At 33.2% G+C, this 20,369-nt stretch overlaps 1 protein-coding gene across 1 annotated transcript; it reads right to left on the bottom strand.

The window, feature by feature from the left end:
* Positions 1 to 4,451: 4,451 nt before the first annotated feature.
* Positions 4,452 to 7,709, bottom strand: LOC114162794 (E3 ubiquitin-protein ligase WAV3). Its single transcript, XM_028046769.1, has 2 exons — positions 6,934 to 7,709; positions 4,452 to 6,847 (listed from the first exon to the last, which is right to left on the bottom strand). Exons 1-2 carry the CDS (start codon positions 7,267 to 7,269, stop codon positions 4,913 to 4,915), a joined length of 2,271 nt encoding a protein of 756 aa, XP_027902570.1. The 5' UTR covers positions 7,270 to 7,709; the 3' UTR covers positions 4,452 to 4,912.
* Positions 7,710 to 20,369: the final 12,660 nt, after the last annotated feature.

Below are 20,369 nucleotides of genomic sequence, written 5' to 3'. Positions count from 1 at the left end.
CTCAACTACCTAATCACTTCCCAAAGCAACTTTTGATGTTCAGATTGGATCATCAGAAGTGGAATATGGATCCATATGTCTGATAAAACAAGATCAAGTTTTGTGGTTATAGGTCCAAATCTAGGCCCCCGGTGTCTACATTGTTTGTTGAGTTTATTAAGATTGATATTTAAGGCTTATAAAGACCTCACTCCTTTCATATTTTTCTTTCATATGTACCTGTTGCATGAGCAGAAGAGGAACCTGCTCAGTGAGAGTTGTTCGGGATATTATTGGTGGATCTTCTGAAGATTGACTCATGGATAATTTCTATTAATATATTTAGGAGATATTAAAAATATAGATAATCTTTTATTCTGATGTAGAACTCTTAATATTTTACAAATACATATTTTTGTAACATTTCATGAACAATTATAGAGATGTATACTATATATATGAATATGAAGTTATGTTATTATTAATGTTCTCTCAAGGATAATCGTATGGAAAAAAAATTGATTCCATATCTTTTTATCAAATAATAATTATTTAGTATTGTAGTCGGGGTGTCACATTGAGTGGTATCAGAGCAGTTCCTTCTGTCAAGACCTTGGGTATGGTGTCTTCCATGTTTGTAGTCTCTACTAGTAAGTAGAGGTGCAAATTGTTTGTTCTTACATTTTTCTTGTAAAGGAAAAATGCAAGATAAGTAGACTAATAAAAGTAAGTAATAACAACAATTAATACTTGTAGTAAGGATAAGTTTTAACAATAGTTAAAAAAATAAAAATAAAAAAATCTAAAGAAAACTAAGGAAATTGTTCATTCTTTCAGGAAAAGATGGATAACGGACCAAACATTACCAATGAGTTGTTGGAAAGAATGACAATTGTCCTGGAAAATATGAGCCAAAAACAAAATGTTGAACCCATGAAAAATCAAGGATTAGAAACCTTTCGCAGGAATAATCCACAAAAATTTAAAGGGGGATTTAATCCTGAAGGTGCTCAGTCATGGATAGCAGGAATTGAGAAAGGGGGATATCATTATGATCACTGATCAGCAGAGACTGATATCGATAAATAAAACGGCATATGCAAGCGGAAAAGAACTTACATGCAACAGAAAACAGAAAAAACCAAAAAGACAACGAAAACTTAACTTATACGAACAGAGAAACTGATCGGTCCAAATTGAAGAGCTCATTGAGAGGATCAATCTTACGGTCTCGGTTCTTCAATACTTTTAGAGAGAAGTCAGAGAGCTTTAAAAAAGTGGTTTTTAGAGAAATAATGTGTTTTAAAATAATGAAACTCATTTATATCAATTCTATTTATACTAAAACCTTTTTAATATTAAAATAATCGAATCTCACTATTTTTATACCACTGTAACTTCTAAAATACTATTTTTTAGGATTTTACATGAATCACTAGTTTATCTACAAGTATTGTTCTTGGAGTGTTTCTTCTATGTGTTGTAACATAGATTAGGAATATGGACTCGGAGGGGGATTATGACACTGAACTCTACTGTTATTTTACGTCTACATTGAAGGCTGCACGTACTGGCATTGGCCAGTTAAAGCAATGAAATTAGGAAAGTTGATTAAAGCGATTAAAGGGAGAGGAGATTAAGACCTATTATGATGCTCATAATAGACTATGCTTATTGGATACGAAATGTATTTGGATATGATTATTCTAAAAATAATAAAATACGATACATAATAATATAGTAGGTATATTAAAAAATTATAATAATTTTTAAAAATATTATAAATATATGATTATTATTGTATAAATTTAAATTAAAATAAATTTATAAATTATCATTATTATAAAAGTTATAAGTTATGTGATCCAAGTTAAAATAATGATGATCGCATATTAAGACAAAAGCGCAAATAAAAAAGCTAAAGAAACAAATCACTCGATTGGTCCATCAGCAATTCATCATATCAGGTAGGTCACTGCAGAACTCCAATTCTGATAAATAGGAAAGCTATATTAAAAAATGTTAGTAATATTTCCTCTTTACAAAATTATTTTCTTTTTGTTTGCCTATTTGAAAGAGACATTTTTGTTTTTATTACTTTACTTGTATATATTTAATAGTATCATATCCTCAAATATCATATATTTGCAAATATTTTATTCATACACATCTTATATGAAAGTGATATAAGAGGAAATGCTATAATAAACTAGAGAGAAGTTAATTAAAGAGATTATTTTTTAGTTTTGCGTCATTTCCTTATAAAGCTGTAGAAAAAGACCAAAAGTAGCGTTCTCTCGTATTGTAGAATATCTATTGTTTGAAACAATTTTATAAGAATTGATAAACTGATTATATAACTTAAATTATACGGAAATTTAATTGTGTTTTTAATAAATTACCTATTGAATATTTAAAGTATTGTTGGTTTATTAAAACTTTGATTTTATTGATTGAAAAAGACAATATAACTTTTAGAAATTTAAAATATATATAAAAATGAAATAAATATCTAAAAACAGACAGCAGAATCTCCTCAACCCCACCACCCCTGGTGTTTTGGGTGGAAGGTGCTTGATGAGTCCACAAGGATAGCCCAACACATACATTTAAAGAACATCTCTTACTCCAAACAGATTGAGAACACTTGCTCAAAACTACTGAAATTGCAGTGTTGTTACAATGCTTTGGACAGAAACCTTGAGGTGTCACCACCACCCTTCTACACCTTAACACCCCACACCGTTTCAGACCCAATGTTCTTAAATTCTCGTGACTCAACTAATAGACACCACATGCAAGTGTGAGAGAAAGGAACGTTGCATTGGTAATTGGCGTGAAAGAGCAACAGGGACAGCTAAAAGATCTATTAAATGAACTCAATTGACAATATGCTTAGTTTGTATTCTTGTGACCAAATATTCAATTAACATTTTCCCATGCATCAAATATAGCAAAATTATACCCTCTAATAACATATACACTTCATTTTTCTCACAAAGTACGTACGTAGTCGGCAAAAAAAGTAAATACATTTATATCTGGAAATCGTGAAGAATATGTAATACTTCTTTTAGTAATTAAACAGGCAAATTAATAAAAAGAAATAAAAATTATCGAATAAACCATCAATATATTTCCTTAATGTCATCCTATCTCCAGAGTAGTTTCTAAGATGGTAACTACCTGATGAAACCTTCAAATGTTGAATATCCAACGAACAAATCCCTAAGTTTATATATTCTATCATATCTAAAGATCAGATTGAAACAAATACGAAAATTTGAGGGATTATTGATGCATTTATTTAATTTTATGGAGCATTTGAGAGAGAAGTGAGGATTTTAAAGAATGAAAATGGTTGATATATTATCTTTGATTTGAAGCGGTGTAAAGAAACAGTAGTAGTAAAATTGGATTAGTTGATAGATTAGATATAAAGTTTTGATCCCTAGCCTAGAGTGTAGTAGCCCATGGGTTATTTATAGCGCAACACAAACTGACATAAAAAGCAGGGTCCTTTGTTGCGGAGGCCTGGAACAGACCAAAGCTAAAACAGAATTAGCGTTGTTGGTGGTGGTGTTTGTGAGGCACCTCGTGGTTCTCCTCTTCCTCCTCCTATACTCCTACTCATACTAACAGTAAGAATAAAGCATAACAGCACTGGGCCAAGAACAAGACGGGGAGATGGTGATGGATTCGACAGCTGAGACTCCTATTTGGGCTCCACACCTGACATCTCTGTTTCAGATCCTCCTCTCATGCTAACTAACTCAAATCGTTTCTCTCCATTTATCGTCACTCATCCATCCATGCCTACCCAATTTCTGCTTCTGAGCCCACCAACTAGCTGGAAACTTCTTCTCCATCCCACCAAACTAAGCTTCCTCACACACTTGTCCTCTATCATTTTTAATTTTCAAATTTGCCAGCTACTTGAACAATTTTCAAATTATAAAATTCACCACCAATAAGCGCAGGAGATAAATACCCAAAGCATGTATATGTATAAATAAATTCTCCCTCACTCGCGGATAAGGTGTATCTCATGTGCCTACTGTTTGCTTTGGAAATCTCATCTCCAATGTATAAGGACCTACAACTTATTTCCCCCTCCTTTTACCACCTTGAAACCCACAGTATATCTATCTATCTATCTCCCGTTTCTTTTATTTTGTCACGTAGCTCAGTGCAACGCTTATGATTGCATTTAACTTTGGGCCCCTTCAAATTTCATTTCTGAATTGCCAAGGTAAGGGGTAATTGAATGAAAGATGAAAGAAACTGAAAAAGCATATCATGTTGCCATGGAACGTAATCATTTGTTCATCATTAAGTTCTGTCTTCTGCCATGTTTTTCATCCAAAAGATGATTTTAGGCTCTTGGTAGTCCGCTTCTTAATTATTAGCCGCACAAACCCACTACATTAAAGCGACAACCAAAACAAAATCTTAAACATGACAATATCGACTTCCGAAAAGGCAAGCATAAAGAGAGAGACTTTATAGATTACTACTAGAATGGCATTTACAACTTTCTAGAGTCTACTACTACTTCTACTACCCTTTCATATCATAAACTACCAATCTGAAGATGGCAGCAGCGGAGTTTAGATTTGTTCTGGGTTGGGTTGTGTTGTGTGGTTGAAAAGCAAATGATTATAATGGGAAAACAAGAGTGTATATAAAAGGCACAAGACAGAAAGACATGATGGAGGAAGCATCCAATGAATTTCTCCCATTTAAGGGTGGGCCATGCCCTTTCCTCTCTCGTCATCTTCCAATGCAGAAAGGGCCGCGCCGTCTGCTACCACCTTGTCCCCATTCCATTCTACTACCATGCCCCATCCCCTTTTCTTACCCTCTCTCTTTCTCTCTCATATGCCTCCACATTTTTAAACAATAAAAACAAAACATAATTTAAAAAGGAAAATTAAAACCTAGCGTTTTCGAAGCCGTGCAAGTCGCTGACTCTGTTCAAAGACTTCCTCATCATCGCCACCTTAGCCAGCTTCTCCGCGGCTCTCCAAGCCGACGTTGGGGTAAGCGGCTCGCCATTCTCGTCCACCAGAGTCACTTCTCTCTCACTCCCTCTTCTCCGCTGTTGCACACTTTGCTGCTGTTGTTGTTGCTGAATCTGAACCTGCTCGTGCTGCCTCCGCCAATGAAGCTCTGCCAGCTCAGTCTCCAAGGCGCGCAAGTAGTCCTCAGCCGAAGCGGCGTTGGAGTGCATGAGAAGTGCACGCGCTGAGGCAAGCAAATGATGCGCGCTGGTGAAGTCAGCGTTATGCTCAAGAAGCCTCCTGGACTCTGCAATGGCTCGGGTAGTTATGAAGAGATTCCTGAGCCTCTGGATCCTAGTACCGGAACAACGCAGGCTCTGAGGCGGCGGTACCAGAAGACCCTGCTCCCTACCGTATACGATCTCCTGGCTAGCAGGGTCCTTATAAAGGCATCGTACAGCCATCACGTGGTGGGTCCCAGCTCCTGACGACGCGGGAACTCTCAACTCCACCAACAGCTCCCTCTCTTCCTCGGCGTACAAGTCGCCCAGCCGCACCGCCCCTGTGCTCAGCAGACTGGGCCTTCCACTGCACGAGTAAATCGCGCTCATCTCCACCGCCTCTGACTCAAACCCCACCTGAATTCTCAAATCCTGCACCACCACGCTCAGTAGCCCACCCACGCACTTCGCGAACGCCTCCTCCCCCGGTTCCTGGCTGAAACCGCTTTTCGCCCCGAACCCGAAAGCGTGAACCGGAATCTCGATATGCGCGAACCGCGTCGACGATACGTGACTCGACGCCTTCCTCTGACTACCACTGCTGTTACTCCTCTGATTCTGAACCCTCTCTTCTTGACCGTCTGATAACAGCATCACGCTCGCCACCGGGTTTCTCTCTCTGCGATCCTCCAACACTCTCGTCGCCTTCCTCAATGCGTCGCCTACGCTCGAGCCTTGACCTACCACGAGCCGGTCAACTATGCGTCGAGCCACGCGCTGACCTTGGGCCGTCATTCTGCGCAGAGGCAAGAGCCGTTTTGAAGTGGCTGAGAAAGCGACGATGGAGAGCCTGTCAGCGGGACCAAGCGATGAGATAACCAAACGCATCGCGCGCTTCAGCATGTGCAGCTTCGCTCCGGTCATGCTTCCACCAACGTCCAGCACGGTGACGAGATCTATCGGCGCACGCTGCGATGGCGCCGCGCTGCTCCGTGGCGGAGGTGGCGGAGGCGGAGCCTTCACTTTCAACACCAACGCGTAGGTCTCGTGCGTTCGGGAAGCCGAGATAACGGCGCACTCCGGCATGAGTTTCACCTGAACCGTTCTAGAATCTCCGTCAGTTGTATGGAAGGAATCGGAGTATGATTTTGAGGAGGATGAATTCTTCGTGTTGACGAAAAAGCCTTGGAACTCCCCGGCGTCTTCTTCTTCGTCGTCTTCTTCGACATTCTCGTCGGCTTCGGGAATAGGAATGATCCTGCCGCCTGAGGTGGGAGAGAGGAGTGGCTCATCGTCGTCGTAGGAGCGAAGCGAATCGGAATGTTTGGTTGGGGGCTCCATCTGGTTGTAGGTCTTGAAAACGGGGGATGTGTTTTCCGTTGTCTTTTTGACGTTGGCATTGGGGTTTTCGGTGGTCCTTTGCGCGACGTCGTTTTGCGTGGCGGATTGCGCAGCGAGGTTCTTGTGCGCCGCTAGTAGTGGGACGTCCTTCCACGTGGCGTTGCAGACGGGGCACACCAGGCTACCATTTTTGCGTACATGCGCTGCGATACACGGGAAATGAAACGCGTGACCACATTCCGCAGTGTAAATAGCCGTACCCTGTCCCGTCTTCACGCTGTTCAAGCAAATTCCACAGCTACTCTGCTCAACCACAACAAATCACAACCATTCATTCAAATACTTTAATATTATTATTTATCACCGCATACACAGAGAACGTAACATACCCTGAATTTGAAACTGTTCTTGAAGAGTGAGAGCTTGAGAGGAGAACGCGGTGAAGATGGATTTGAGACAGAAAGCGTTTTCGGAGACTTGGTTGTTCTGGGAGTGTTCTTGCTTTGAACTCTGGGGCTGTCCCTTACAGTAACTGTTTGAGAAGCAGATTCTGGTATTGTTGTGCACCGCAAGCGTGGGGTGGAAGGGTTGCTCCCTCCGGAGAGAAAACCCAAGCGGGCACAGCTTCTTGGGCTGGGGCTTGGGCTTGGGCTCCCGGGCTGTTTATCCGATATGGTAGAAGCTGGGTCGCGGGTGCAGAAGGCTCTCCTCCAACCAGTACCCATGTTTACAGTGAGAGCTACACCTGAGGAATATATATACACACACACAGAGAATCGATCCCTTTCTATCGCTTTTCTCAAAGGGAGAGAAAGATGAGGAAAAAACAAGTTTTGTTTGTTTTGATGAATCTGAAGGTGGCACAGAAGACAAACGAATTTTGGTAGAGGGGCATGGGATCAAACGAAAATAAGGCTAAGAGACAAACTAAAGGGATGGATTCAGATAAAAGGAGATATTCAGAGAGGCAGGGATGGCTCTTTCGATCTTCACTTCTCTTTCTCTCTCTCTCTCTCTCTCTCTCTCTCTCTCTCTCTCTCCCTTATATCGAGAAACCCAAAAGATCTCTGCAATTAAACGCCTTGAGAGAGATCTGTCTCTCTTTCTCTCTCTCTTTCTATGTGTCTGTATATGTGTAATTTGTACAAAAAGGGAAGGCCTGCTTCCTCTGCATATTTATATATGGTGCTGCTTTTCGAAGGAGAATAGTGACGCCAATTACCATCTACATCTACATCTACTTCCAATAATTAAACAAATCAAAAACCTAAACCCATCATTTACTACACACTTTTTACCACCATAACTGCCACCTCTTTCTTCCCCGCTCTCCCTAACTATCTTCTAACTAATCATTAATCATTTCTATTATTCTTTAACATATCACTCACAATTGCCAAAGCTGCTAATAAACATCAACCACTAAACAACAAACGTGATTCCTTCCGCCCCAATTAAATATTACACTTTTAAAACTAAAAAATCAACTCTTTGTAAACATTATATTTAAATCATTAAAATCTTTCACGAACTCAAATCTCCCTCTTATTTGCACTTTTCATTAACTTTTAAAGTAATTGCTTATTAGTATTTTGAAATCAGACAAATGGTAGTAATCTAAGATTTCCATGCTTCAAACTTTGACTTCAACGTATTTATCTTCTTTCAAATTTTACTACTTTTAATTTCGAAGTCGTTTTATATGCTAAATTCGGCATAAGCAAACTCCGTAAGTTAAAAAATACAACTTTTTTAGCAGTTTCGATAGTATAAAGTATTGACAAGACCAGTTCATTTAATCTTTAAATCAGAGTTTTGTCAGTCCAATATTTAAATCATGTTTGAATCGAAGGGATTTGAGTTTGAAGTGAAGCTGATTGTGCGTTAATTATTCAGAATATTCCTTTCACGATGCATAATAATCAAAGTTATAATAATTTGTGATTAAGCGGTAATTGTTTTGAAGATACTGTTGATGATGTATAGGTGAGAGGGGAAGTTGATAACCGAAGAGATGACGCAGTTCCCATGCACACCACCTTGTTAGTTGTGTAGTGTGGTGACACCTCCACACATACCAACACGTGCCACACAGAACTCAACCCTTCCTACTCCAATCTACTTCTACTCCCACCTCTCATGCAATGTTGGCCGTTTGATGCATCACCATCAAGAGCATCAAGGTGGGACCAGTGAGAGAAGATTCAATGTGTAACAGCCACAGCCACAAAAGCCAATTCCAATTTTTACTATTCACTGTAACGATGCATATATTATACCTTGCTGCTGCACACAACAGTACAGTGTTTTTGAATTATTCGTGGAGTTTGGTGTGAAAGGTGTGAGTACGTGTACAACGCCAAATTTACCCTGACATTAACCTCGGATTACAGTGTGGTAATTTTCACAAACAGTAAAACCTAGATGTCACCCCCAACTTTTGGAGTACACTAGTACTACTGCTACTAATTCTACTCCATGCAATGTTTTTTTGAGCAGGAGCTAGGAGAACGTAGAATAGAGTACAGAAAGGTGAAAACATTAATTGCCATAAAAAAGTCAGAATTACTATTACTACTACATTGTATAATAAAACACTCACTTATCAGACATCCACATGACCCGTCCTTTCTTGGTGTGTCAGTAGTTTGGAGACCTACGCAGAAAGCCCCCCCCTCCCACACAGACCCTACAAACAAACCCTTCATCACAGGCCATACCCTCCCCTTTCTCTGTGCATGGGCCTTACCCTACAATGTCACTCACTTAACTTACACTTACCCAATTACTTCTTCTATATTATTTCAACATTATTCAATCATTCACATCCCTACTCTTCATCTATATCTACAAGATTTAAACTTTATTTACGATGAACCCTAAAATTTGGATAAGAAAAGAGTTTTTTAAAATACAGTAATGGTATTAGAAGTGTCCTTGAAAATGAAGCAGAATGGTTTAGTGCAGTGTTGATTATTTGAGGAATAAAGAACTAGGTAGAGTCGTTGTTGACAAATGCATATATAGCCACCAAAATGAACCAGTAGGGGTAGATTTCTTAAAGCTATGAAACCTAGGTAGAGAAGTCACAGCCTCACACACAGAGGTAGGTTGGTACCTTCCCAAAAGAACATAACAGAGAGAAAGAGAGAGAGAGAGAGAGATTTGACTGCAAGTATCATCAAAGAGTCAATAATTTCGACACGCACGTCGCGAGGTTAGGTTAGGGTGCGACTTTCAATGCCGTTTCGCATCTAAACCCTAAGCGGATGACGTTTTCGTATGCTACTATCAGTACCTGTGTGTGTTCCTTCGTGCAATGCATAGCTAACAAAAACAAAACAAACCCACTCGTATAACTGCGTGCGTCAAATCTCATTTGTCAACTTTCCACAAATCCAAGCATATTTATATATATACTTTTATTTCAGGGTATTCAAAGTTAACTACTATTTTGTTTTTAATATATATACATTATTAGAGCTTTGGTGGGTTTGAATATGAAGAGTTTACGAAAACGAAACTGTGGGAGTGAAATAAATAGAGTGATGAAAATGAATACAAAAAATAGAAATAATGAAAGTGATGAAGAATTTGAGTGTGTTGTGATGGGCTTTTTAAGAATGGCTACGAGGGTGTAGCTATAAAGTTTGGTAGGTTTTAGCTCTGGTTTAAACCATATTTTGGTTCTTGCCCATGTCTGGGGAGACAACACTCAAACCCCTCTGTAAAAATTTAAAACCCACCTTTATTTATGGCTTTCCCCTTTTTATTGTGTGTAATGTGGGTGGGTGGGGGAAATCAGAAAAAGAAAATCAAATAAAACTCTTCTCTTCTCATTTATTATTATTATTATTATTATTTTTTAATTTCTGTAAAATGTTGATGCTTACCATTGGAATAAATTTCTAAAATTGGTGGCTCAAAAAACAATTAGTGATTATTTAATTAGGAATTGGGTTTACCTTTGTTGACTTTTTGAGTGATAATGTATGAATGATGGTTAGAAATGGAAGGAGGTAGAAATGGAGAATTATTTTTATATGAAAGGGGAAATGACAGAGGAAGAAATGTGTGTGAAAGAACACATAACTACCTCGGTACTCACAATGATGTAGTGATGTGCATGCATTAAATTTGTTGACCATATGATATCATGCGTAAGTGCCCACCACCGGATCTCTCATGATATGCATATCTTTTGTTTCCAATTAATGCTACATCTATGCTGATACTATATAATAAATAAATCATATACACAATTTTCAATTTTTATTTTATTTTATTCAATATTATTACTTTTAGCATAAATAAATATAACTTTCAATAAATTTACGAATTATTTTGAATGGTATAAAAAAATTTAATTTTACTTATAATGGAATTGGTAGACAATACTATCTGTCCAAAGAAGCAAGTGTTCCAAATAAAATAATTAGGCATCTTCACCAAACCATATCTTATGCACTTTATTTTTCTACTCCCGTAAGTTAAGATATGATTCATTGTCAAACATGTATTGCAAGTGTTTAGCAGCACAATCGGTAAAGATTGAAGAACAACCCTTGTTTTCTTTGAATCCGGATTTTATTTGTTGAATACTATAAAATATGGCACGAGTTATGATGCATAAATACAATACGCGTATTGGATATAACACGTATTTGATACGTCAATATACTTATTTTAAAAATATTAGGATACGATATGTAATAGATACGAGATATATCAATATTGAAAAAATGTACAATAGTTCTTAAAAACATAATAAATATATGATTGTTATTATGTGAATCCAAATTAAAACTATATTACTAGAGTTGTTTATTGTCATCATAAAAGTACTACTAAGAAAATTCTTATATAATGACCAATTTTAATAACAAAAAATATGTTAGAGACTAATTTCCTAATTAGAAATAAATTATTTTGATAGTTAAAATCTTGTAACTAATGTTAGTGACCAATTTAAAAACCAATTATTTTGATAGTCAAAACTTTGATAGTTACTGTTAGTGAACAATTTAAAAATAATTCATAATAAAGACTATTTTACTTATCAATTATAATTTTTTGAATTATTTTAGTTGTCAATATTTTTTAACTTTTAAATTGGTACCTAAATTGGTTACTATAAAGTGACTAATTATTCGTTGTCACAAAAATTGATCATTATTCAAATATTTTCTTATAGTTTACTACGATTTTATAAAGTAGAAATTTTATTGATAAGTATCAGTAAAGTATTCTAAAGTATCGGATACAGATACGTTACTCAAGTTGAAGTATCGGTCCATCATAGGACATGAGTGTAGAATTTATATATATATATATATATATATATATATATATATATATATATATATATATATATATATTATAACTTATAACTTATATTATAATTAGTTGTTTATCGTTTATATATTTCTCACAAACAATTTTTATTCGTGTTTCTTCGTTTCGAAAAGTTTACTTTCTTTTTTACAAATTAAGAATAACCAACTAATATTACTATTGAAAAATTGTATTACTATAATAATTTGAATTTTCAATAAATAAATAAATAAATTTTTATTTTATGTAAATGCAGATAATTTATTAAAGGGTAAAAAAACTCGGCATTTCATTGAAAACTAATCACATCAATCCATTTAATTAGAAAAAAAAAAACTAAAACTATAAATGTTACTTTAATAAGACGGGAAACAAATACATATAAAATTTTACTTTTATTAAAACGAGTAAATAAACAGTGAGTCAACACGCTGTTTACCAAGCAACTCACATGTTTTTCTAGTATGTGAGTTTAGGGTTTAGGTATTATTTTGTCACATTATTTGTAAGCAATTCAGATAAATTTCGTTCCAATCAAATAAATTTAAATTCTTTAAAACTAAAAGATACTTTTTTGTTTTTTTACTTTTGTGATCTAAAGATCTCATTCTTAAATTTATAAATTCAAGTTTTAAGTTTATTATTGTGGTAGAAATGTTTTTTCATTAGTAAATAAGTCTTTAAATGATTTTTTTTTTGGTTCTGAAAATAGAAAACATAGTCAATTTTAACTCTCTATCCAACACACGATTAACTTTTCTCAATTTTATACTTCTAAAAAGTTTTTATCAATTTTACTTTCCAAAATTTTGCATAAATTGAAACTTTATAGAAACATTGCACTTTTATTAAGAGTGTTGTTTCGGTACATTTAATAAATCACAGATCATTTAGGAGTTAAGGTCAAGTATAATTTAAATACTCCTATATTTTTTATCTTTGAATGTTGAGACATCTTTTAATGAAAAAATTGTGACGAGGCTAATACCTCATAAATGCGGTCATTGTTGCATTTTTCTTTTTCAAGATTCACATGACTTTTAAAAATAAATCAAAATACAGAGTCATTTTCATATTCACTAAATGAATTTGAAGAACGTCAACACACCGCCATTTTTTGGTATAGAAAATGGCTAAGCGAAGATGGACCAGAAAGCACCAAAGTTACTGAGAAAAAAACACTGAATCATTTGCAAAACTAGTCAGTTAATTAAATTTCTTCGAGATAAATAATAATATTTTTTCTCGGTGAAAGTATATCAATAACTAAGGGTAATAAAAATGATAAAATATCTCACAAATTCATGTAGATCCGACTATTTGTTTATACTATATAATTGACTTAATACATTTGCGGAGATTACAACAAATATATTGTAATAATAATATTAAGTAATTTTTTCATCAAAGGGTTTGTACTATTTTCTACAGCGAATGTTTCTAAAACCTACGCAAAGCAATGTTGATAGGTTTGGAAAAATTGGAATTTTTTTTATCTCATTCGAATACAAAATCTCAGTTGAGAGCATGTAACTACTAGGAATCCAAGTGTGATTCTAAGTCTCACATTAGCTAAAAATGAGAAAGTTGAGCATTATATAAGAATAAAGACCCAAAAACCCATTGCCTTAAGGTTTTTGGTTGACAGTGGTGTCAGTATCTTATGTGGTTAGACTCAGGTCTTATTGGTATTTGTTCTTCCCAGTAAAATTCCCTCCTTGTGAAACCTGACAGTAACAAAACATATTTTGATTTACATAAGTGAAAATAATATGAAAAACATTATAGTTTTAGAAGAGAGGTTGTTGTGTTTAGGTGGAAATGTCTCAATAATTTTGGTGAGTCCTGTTAGATATTGAGGTTTATTGTCCATATTTGCATCTTTTAATGTCAAATCTTGTGACTTCTTGTTTCCTTAATGTCCGTTACAGTTTCCTCTTGGTATTTTAGTCCTTTTATGATTGTTCCTTTCATAATCATCTCACACAAACCTACAATTTTAGGGAGAAGACATGTTATTCTTCGTGCTCCAACACTTTCCTCTTTTTCTTTCTGAAATTAACTATGTCCATAGTGTTAGAATATAAGTGTGAGTCTAAGTCGCACATTAAATAAAAATGAGAAAGTATATCACTACATGAGGATAAAAACCCATACACCCATTGTCTTAAGATTTTGTGTTGAGAGTAGTGTCAATGTTATATGTGATTAGACTCAAATCTCATTGATATTTGTTCTCCCCAGTAAAACTTCCTTTATAAATCTAACACATAACTATACAAGATTGATTAATGTATATATTTTTAAAAGACAATAGTAGACCCGTGAAATGTTTACTCATAGTGCACATTTCATTTTTTTATATATATCTGATTTTGTTTTTCTATGATAACAAATAATTGGACTGTCAAAGGGGCATATGTTAAAAAAAATACGAAAATGACATGCTGAATGATAATGAGTTCACATTTAATTATTAACCAACAAAAAGTTATTACATAATATATTGCAAAAAGAGTTGAATTCTTCTCAATTTCGAGTTTCAATAATATAGGTACAAATCTTGGCCTCTCAACCACTATGTACAAGTATAATTTAAAATTGAAATACAAAAAATAACCACTTTTTTTTTTTTCATAACAAACTATGCAAGTTAATTTTAAAACACTTTGCTCTTAAGCCTTTTAATTATCAATTATTCCAAATGATGATAAGAGGAAATAATGAGTACTATATAGTTTGTACATATTCAGAACACTTTATATCTTTGATAATAATTTAAAGTATATATATGCTATAAGACAAATATGTATCTGTTTTTGTCTATAGTTGCTTACTGATGAAAATTTTATTCCGGAACGGTACTCTATTACATGAATAGAAAAAGATTGAAGACTTTTCATATAGATTATTTTAACTATTTTATATTGAATAATAATTTGTAAACAAGTTTTAACCATTTATTCTATTGTAATCAGATAACTAATAGAAAAAAAATAAAATATAGAGCTAAATTTATAATTGATTACAAATTTTTCATGTCATTTGGCTGTTAATTAACACGGAAAAATATTTAAAATATTTTGAGAAGAATTACAAACTTACCTTTTTCCCTTTAAACTTGAATCCTTTCCTCTTTATATTTATTTGATTTAATTCAAGCTACCACATAAATAGATACTAAATAGATAATGAGTTTAGAACATCAAAGGAAGTTATTACTAATTACCCATAAATTAACCTTGTTTGGATGAAGCATCAACAATGCTAAGAAATTGAAATGCAATGTATTTGAATTGCTTGCAATTAAATTTTTTTCATTTTTTAAATAACCTGTTTGAATAAAGAAATTAAAATACATCACATTTTAATTTTTTGTTTGGATAAACAATTGAATTTCTTATGAGATAAAATTTCATTTTAATAATATTTATTTAGGCTTAATTATGTTTTGAATTAATGATAAATTTGGAAATGGGCTTGAGGACTCAGATGAGTCGGGCCGACCTGACTACCTAGTCGAGCTGGTTTGACCGATGACCCAGATGGGCTAGATCGACCGGGAAACCTCAACGGACCGTCTGACCCGTCTTGATCTCGACTTGTCCAACTTGTCTTGATCGTCGGGCCCCTCCGACTAGTCTTAGTCGGTGGGCCCGTCCGACCCTTGTTGGTCTTTGGGCTCGTCTGGTCCATCTTGGTCATCGAACCCACTTGGCCTGTTTGGATCGTCAGGCCTGCCCAATACATGTGGGTTGTTGGGCATGCCTGATTTGTTTGGGTCGTCTGGCCTATCCAACCCTTCTTGGGCGTCAAGCCTGTCTGACCAGTCTTGGTCTTCGGGCCTGTCTGATTTGTCTTAGTTGTTGGGCTCGTCCAATCTGTCTTGGTTGTCGGGCTTGTCTTGGTCTTCAGGCTCGTCCAACCCATCTTGGTTGTCGGGTCCGTCCAAATTTAGCTATTTCTAAAGTGAGGTTGAGTGGGAAAAAAAATCAAATTCCACATATTTTAAAAGTATTTGAATTTCTACTAATTTAGCTAATTGAAATACTTCAACAAAATACTTGCATTTTAAATATTTTTTAATTTCTCTATCCAAACAAATGATTTTATTACAAAAAAAATCTAAATTTTTCAAAACAATGAATTGTTTCATTAAAATGCTCTATCCAAACACATCATAAGAATATTTTAAGGATGATAAGTGTAAGTAGAAATAAACTCTTAATTGGTCAGAAGAAAAGAAGAAAAGAGATTTGTTTAGATAAATTTTTAAGATTTTTGTAGAAGACTATTCTACCATCCATGACCCATTAGATATTTTGGGAATGTTAGTGTTGGATTGATATGGATGACAAAATTAGTTAAGTTGAAGACACATGTGGAATACCTTTTTCAAATTAGCAAACCTTTTTGGAGTATTAAACATAATATTTTATATAAATTAATAACATTCCTCCATTTATAAATATATGGTTGACATCTTCCTAACTTCGCAATATAAATAAGACATCATTGGATTTGAGTCAATCTTCAATTCAAATTTTTCAATTGAAATTAATTTTGTTTGCGTCAATCTTCAATATATTGTTTGAATACGAATGTGGGTATAATTTGATAGTATCAATGAATGGGCTTAACATGACTTAGTTTAACCCTACTATTACTTGATTGATTCATACTTACCTTCCACGTAAATAATTGTATTTGTACCAATATTGGCATTGCAATTTATTATGTAATGTAAATGCACAATTATTTGATAAATTTGAAATTTTTAAATTTTCGTTTGAAATTCGTAAATTTGCTTTTTAAAATATCTTTTTATTTAAAACTGTTGTTGTTTTATATGAAACAGAATTCGTGATTAAACCTTAATTTTTCATTTGGAATTTAATAAAATGGTGAATGTAATATTAATTGTTTATTTAATATTATACAAGGATTTTTCTTGTTGATTTGATTAATACGTATATACAAGTCTGACATTTTTCATGAATTTTTGGTATACATGCATTAAATTATGTTTTATTGTGCACACTTCATTGTAGTTGATTTATTCTGATCATCATCTTTATATTTTGTACATGGAGATCAACCAAAAATAGTGTGGAAATATTATGAAAAGGATGAATGAAACTTTCTGAATGCAAGTAAAAAAATGTCTTTCTGAATGAGATAAGACAACACCTTTAAAATAAAAGTATAATATACATTCATGAAACGAGTTTATTTTTAACCATGGTCTTTAAAAAATTAATTAAAATTAGATCAAATCGAGTCAGATGTTTAATTATTTAGATATTATATATATATATATATATATATATATATATATATATATTCCTGACAATTTACTTTTAGTTATTTAATGTTAATAGTTGATTTTGCTCATAAGTTATATATATATATATATATATATATATATATATATATATATATATATATTCCTGACAATTTACTTTTAGTTATTTAATGTTAATAGTTGATTTTGCTCATAAGTTGAGATGATCATAAAAAACTTAATAAATAAATAATTATTTCTTATACTAACTAATTACATTTTTAAATATTAATATATAATTTTTTTTGCAAATGTGAACAACCTTTTTTCTCAATAACATTTAAGAGGATTGATGCAAATACAAGTCAAACCATTAATAACTTTGAATGTGGTTAATATAAACTAGACGTCACTCATAATGCAATTTATGTGGCAAGTATTTAAAAAAAAGAAAGAGAAAATAAATAAAAACACTCACTTTATTAAAGTTATTACTTTATTGCTACTAAAATCTATATATCCTATTATTTACTAAAATTTTATCATATCTTCTATGAACATGGTTACGTGAAGACTTATGCCTTTTGAAATATCAAATATTTAATCTTGCACTAGTGTATAATCCCCAATCATTGATTAATGTAATATTTAAATTCTGTGGTATTTGTTAATCATCTTAACGAGAATAACTAGTACTAAATGATAGAGTAACATGACCAAACTCCATGTACCTTTTTGACTAATACCAAGCTGTTTAAAATATTTGGATATCATAGGATCCCAAATACCCCTTCTGTAATATCACTTTTTTTATTTCAACCAAAAAAATAAAAAAATAAGAGATGCAACTGTAATTAATACGAGCATTATTCATGCCAATGATTGACATGTGGCACGATAGTCAAGATTGGTAGGTTAAACAACAAATTAACACAAAATTAGAAAACAAAACTGTATCCTGATTAAAAAAACACTTTTCTATACTAATTAATAGTTGTATCGTCGACCAACTCCTAAATGTGTTAAGTATACAGAGGAGGTTTCACAAAATATCAATGAGACCTAAGTCTAATTAGATAAGGCATTGATACTATTTTTAACCCAAAATTTTAAGACAATAAATTTATGGACATTTATTTTTATATAGTACTCTACTTTTTCTCATTTATAGTCAATGTGGGACTTAGACTTACACTATTCTTAACAAGATGTTCATCAAAGAAATGAAGTTGTATCTAAGAGTCCATATTTTTTACTGAATTTTTGTGTTATTCTCTACTGAGTATTAAAAATACATTATATTTGATAGTTTAAAAATCTTCTAAATATTTTAAAATTTCAAATCAATGGTCATCAACATATTATTTTGAAAGCACAAGGAAGGATCGGTACAGGAAAACCTAATCGAGAATCCAATTTCTGTATTCTAGTAGTAACCTTTCCTTGGAGAATGAATATAATTAATGAGATTATTAAATGCTATGGCACTTTTAATGAACTAAATTTAGAGTTCTTGATGCACATGATGCAATATTGTTAAAAGTGTTAGGTTTTTTAAAGAACTGAAATTAGAGTTCTTGATGCACATGACGCAAATTTGATAAACTCTTGTGGAAGAGATCCCATCGTTTTTGCATACTCTTCAAGTTTGTCACATTTTTTTCCCCTGTTTGTTGTTTAATAACCTACCTGCAAATTGCAGATTCAAACTCATTCATTAAATGTCTTATACTCTTTCATTAATCAAAGCCACTTCACACCTTTCAAATATAAAATTCATCATATGCATCGCGTATCAATTATTTGACCATTGTGTGAATCTTTCAAAGAAAATAATCCTTAAACACACACACACGGTGTACAAGAGTAAAAAATACATGAGTTAAGTTAAATCAAGTATTTAGTTTAAGGTGATTGCTACATGAGTTTATATATATAACCCCTTTTTGATTATGGTTATGTGGTCAGTCATTCCGAACCATCAGCTCTGATATCACTATTGGGTTATATATTTTACATCAAATGAGTTATGGTTATAGAGACCGAAAGATTGTGGTTCTATATGTTTATAAACGCAATGGTGTTATGGGTTTTTATTCTTATATAATGTTTAACTTTGTCTATTATATCAAATATGGGACTTTGACTCACACTTTGACTATTCCCAATAATATATATATATATATATATATATATATATATATATATATATATATATTAAAAAGAAAAAAAGAAAAGAACTTTTATTTTGGCTTGTGTCAATGCAAATGAATTGGATTTGCTTGTTTGTCGCCCACGAATAGAAAGAAAACTGATTAATGATTTAATTTCTGTTCAACATCGTTATTAAATTGTATTCAAATTTTGTTGATGATGGTAGCTAACTTTATTGATTAAGCTTAGGTAGCTGGATAGTCAAAGTGGCGATTACTAAAAAAGCAAAAGAAAAAACAAAAAATGTACTAAAACCGATGATACGTATTATCTATTATTAATGGCTTTGGTTTTAATGAGACTAATTGGTTGGTGGAGTGAGGCTCATGATATGTTGAGAAGAGAGAAGTGGAAAATACGTTTTGAGTAATAATAAAAACTAAAAAAGTGATGATATATATATTATTAATATTATTATGTTAGGATGGGTTTTGAAATGAAAAGCTTTTGGTTGTTGAGATGTTGTCAATATTGGGTCACATGCCATGAACTTGTTAATCACACAGAATCCATAACAACCACGTACTTTTAGCTTCCAAAATATAACAATTTAGTACTATAATAGAAACCACCAATCAAGTAGCACAAATAGTTATTATTTTATTAAGTTTCACGCAAACTCTCATGTGCAAGGAGACTTTCAAATTCAATATTAATGTTATTGCCTATAACTTATAATGTTTATTTGCAGAAATCTATAAAGGGAATAAATTTTGCTTAGGATGGTATCATCTTTAATGCCCTAAGGAAAAATAAAATAAAATTAATCTTCATAGATCCTAAGGTTGACATCAAATAACTAACTTACATTTATTTTAAATTTCATTTAACAAGTACTTCTAAAAAGTCTAGGATCCTGAGTTTTGATAGATACAAAATGGAAAAAGTTAAGCATACACCCATGGAAGGAATCTTCATAACTATATATATAAATACTACTACAATCCAATACGTTGGTTTTATGAACAATCATATAACTCATTTTATTTTTAT

Source organism: Vigna unguiculata, chromosome 9 (assembly GCF_004118075.2).
Source record: "Vigna unguiculata cultivar IT97K-499-35 chromosome 9, ASM411807v1, whole genome shotgun sequence".
Classification (NCBI taxonomy): Eukaryota; Viridiplantae; Streptophyta; class Magnoliopsida; order Fabales; family Fabaceae; genus Vigna; species Vigna unguiculata.
This window is presented reverse-complemented; position numbering and strand designations above follow the sequence as displayed.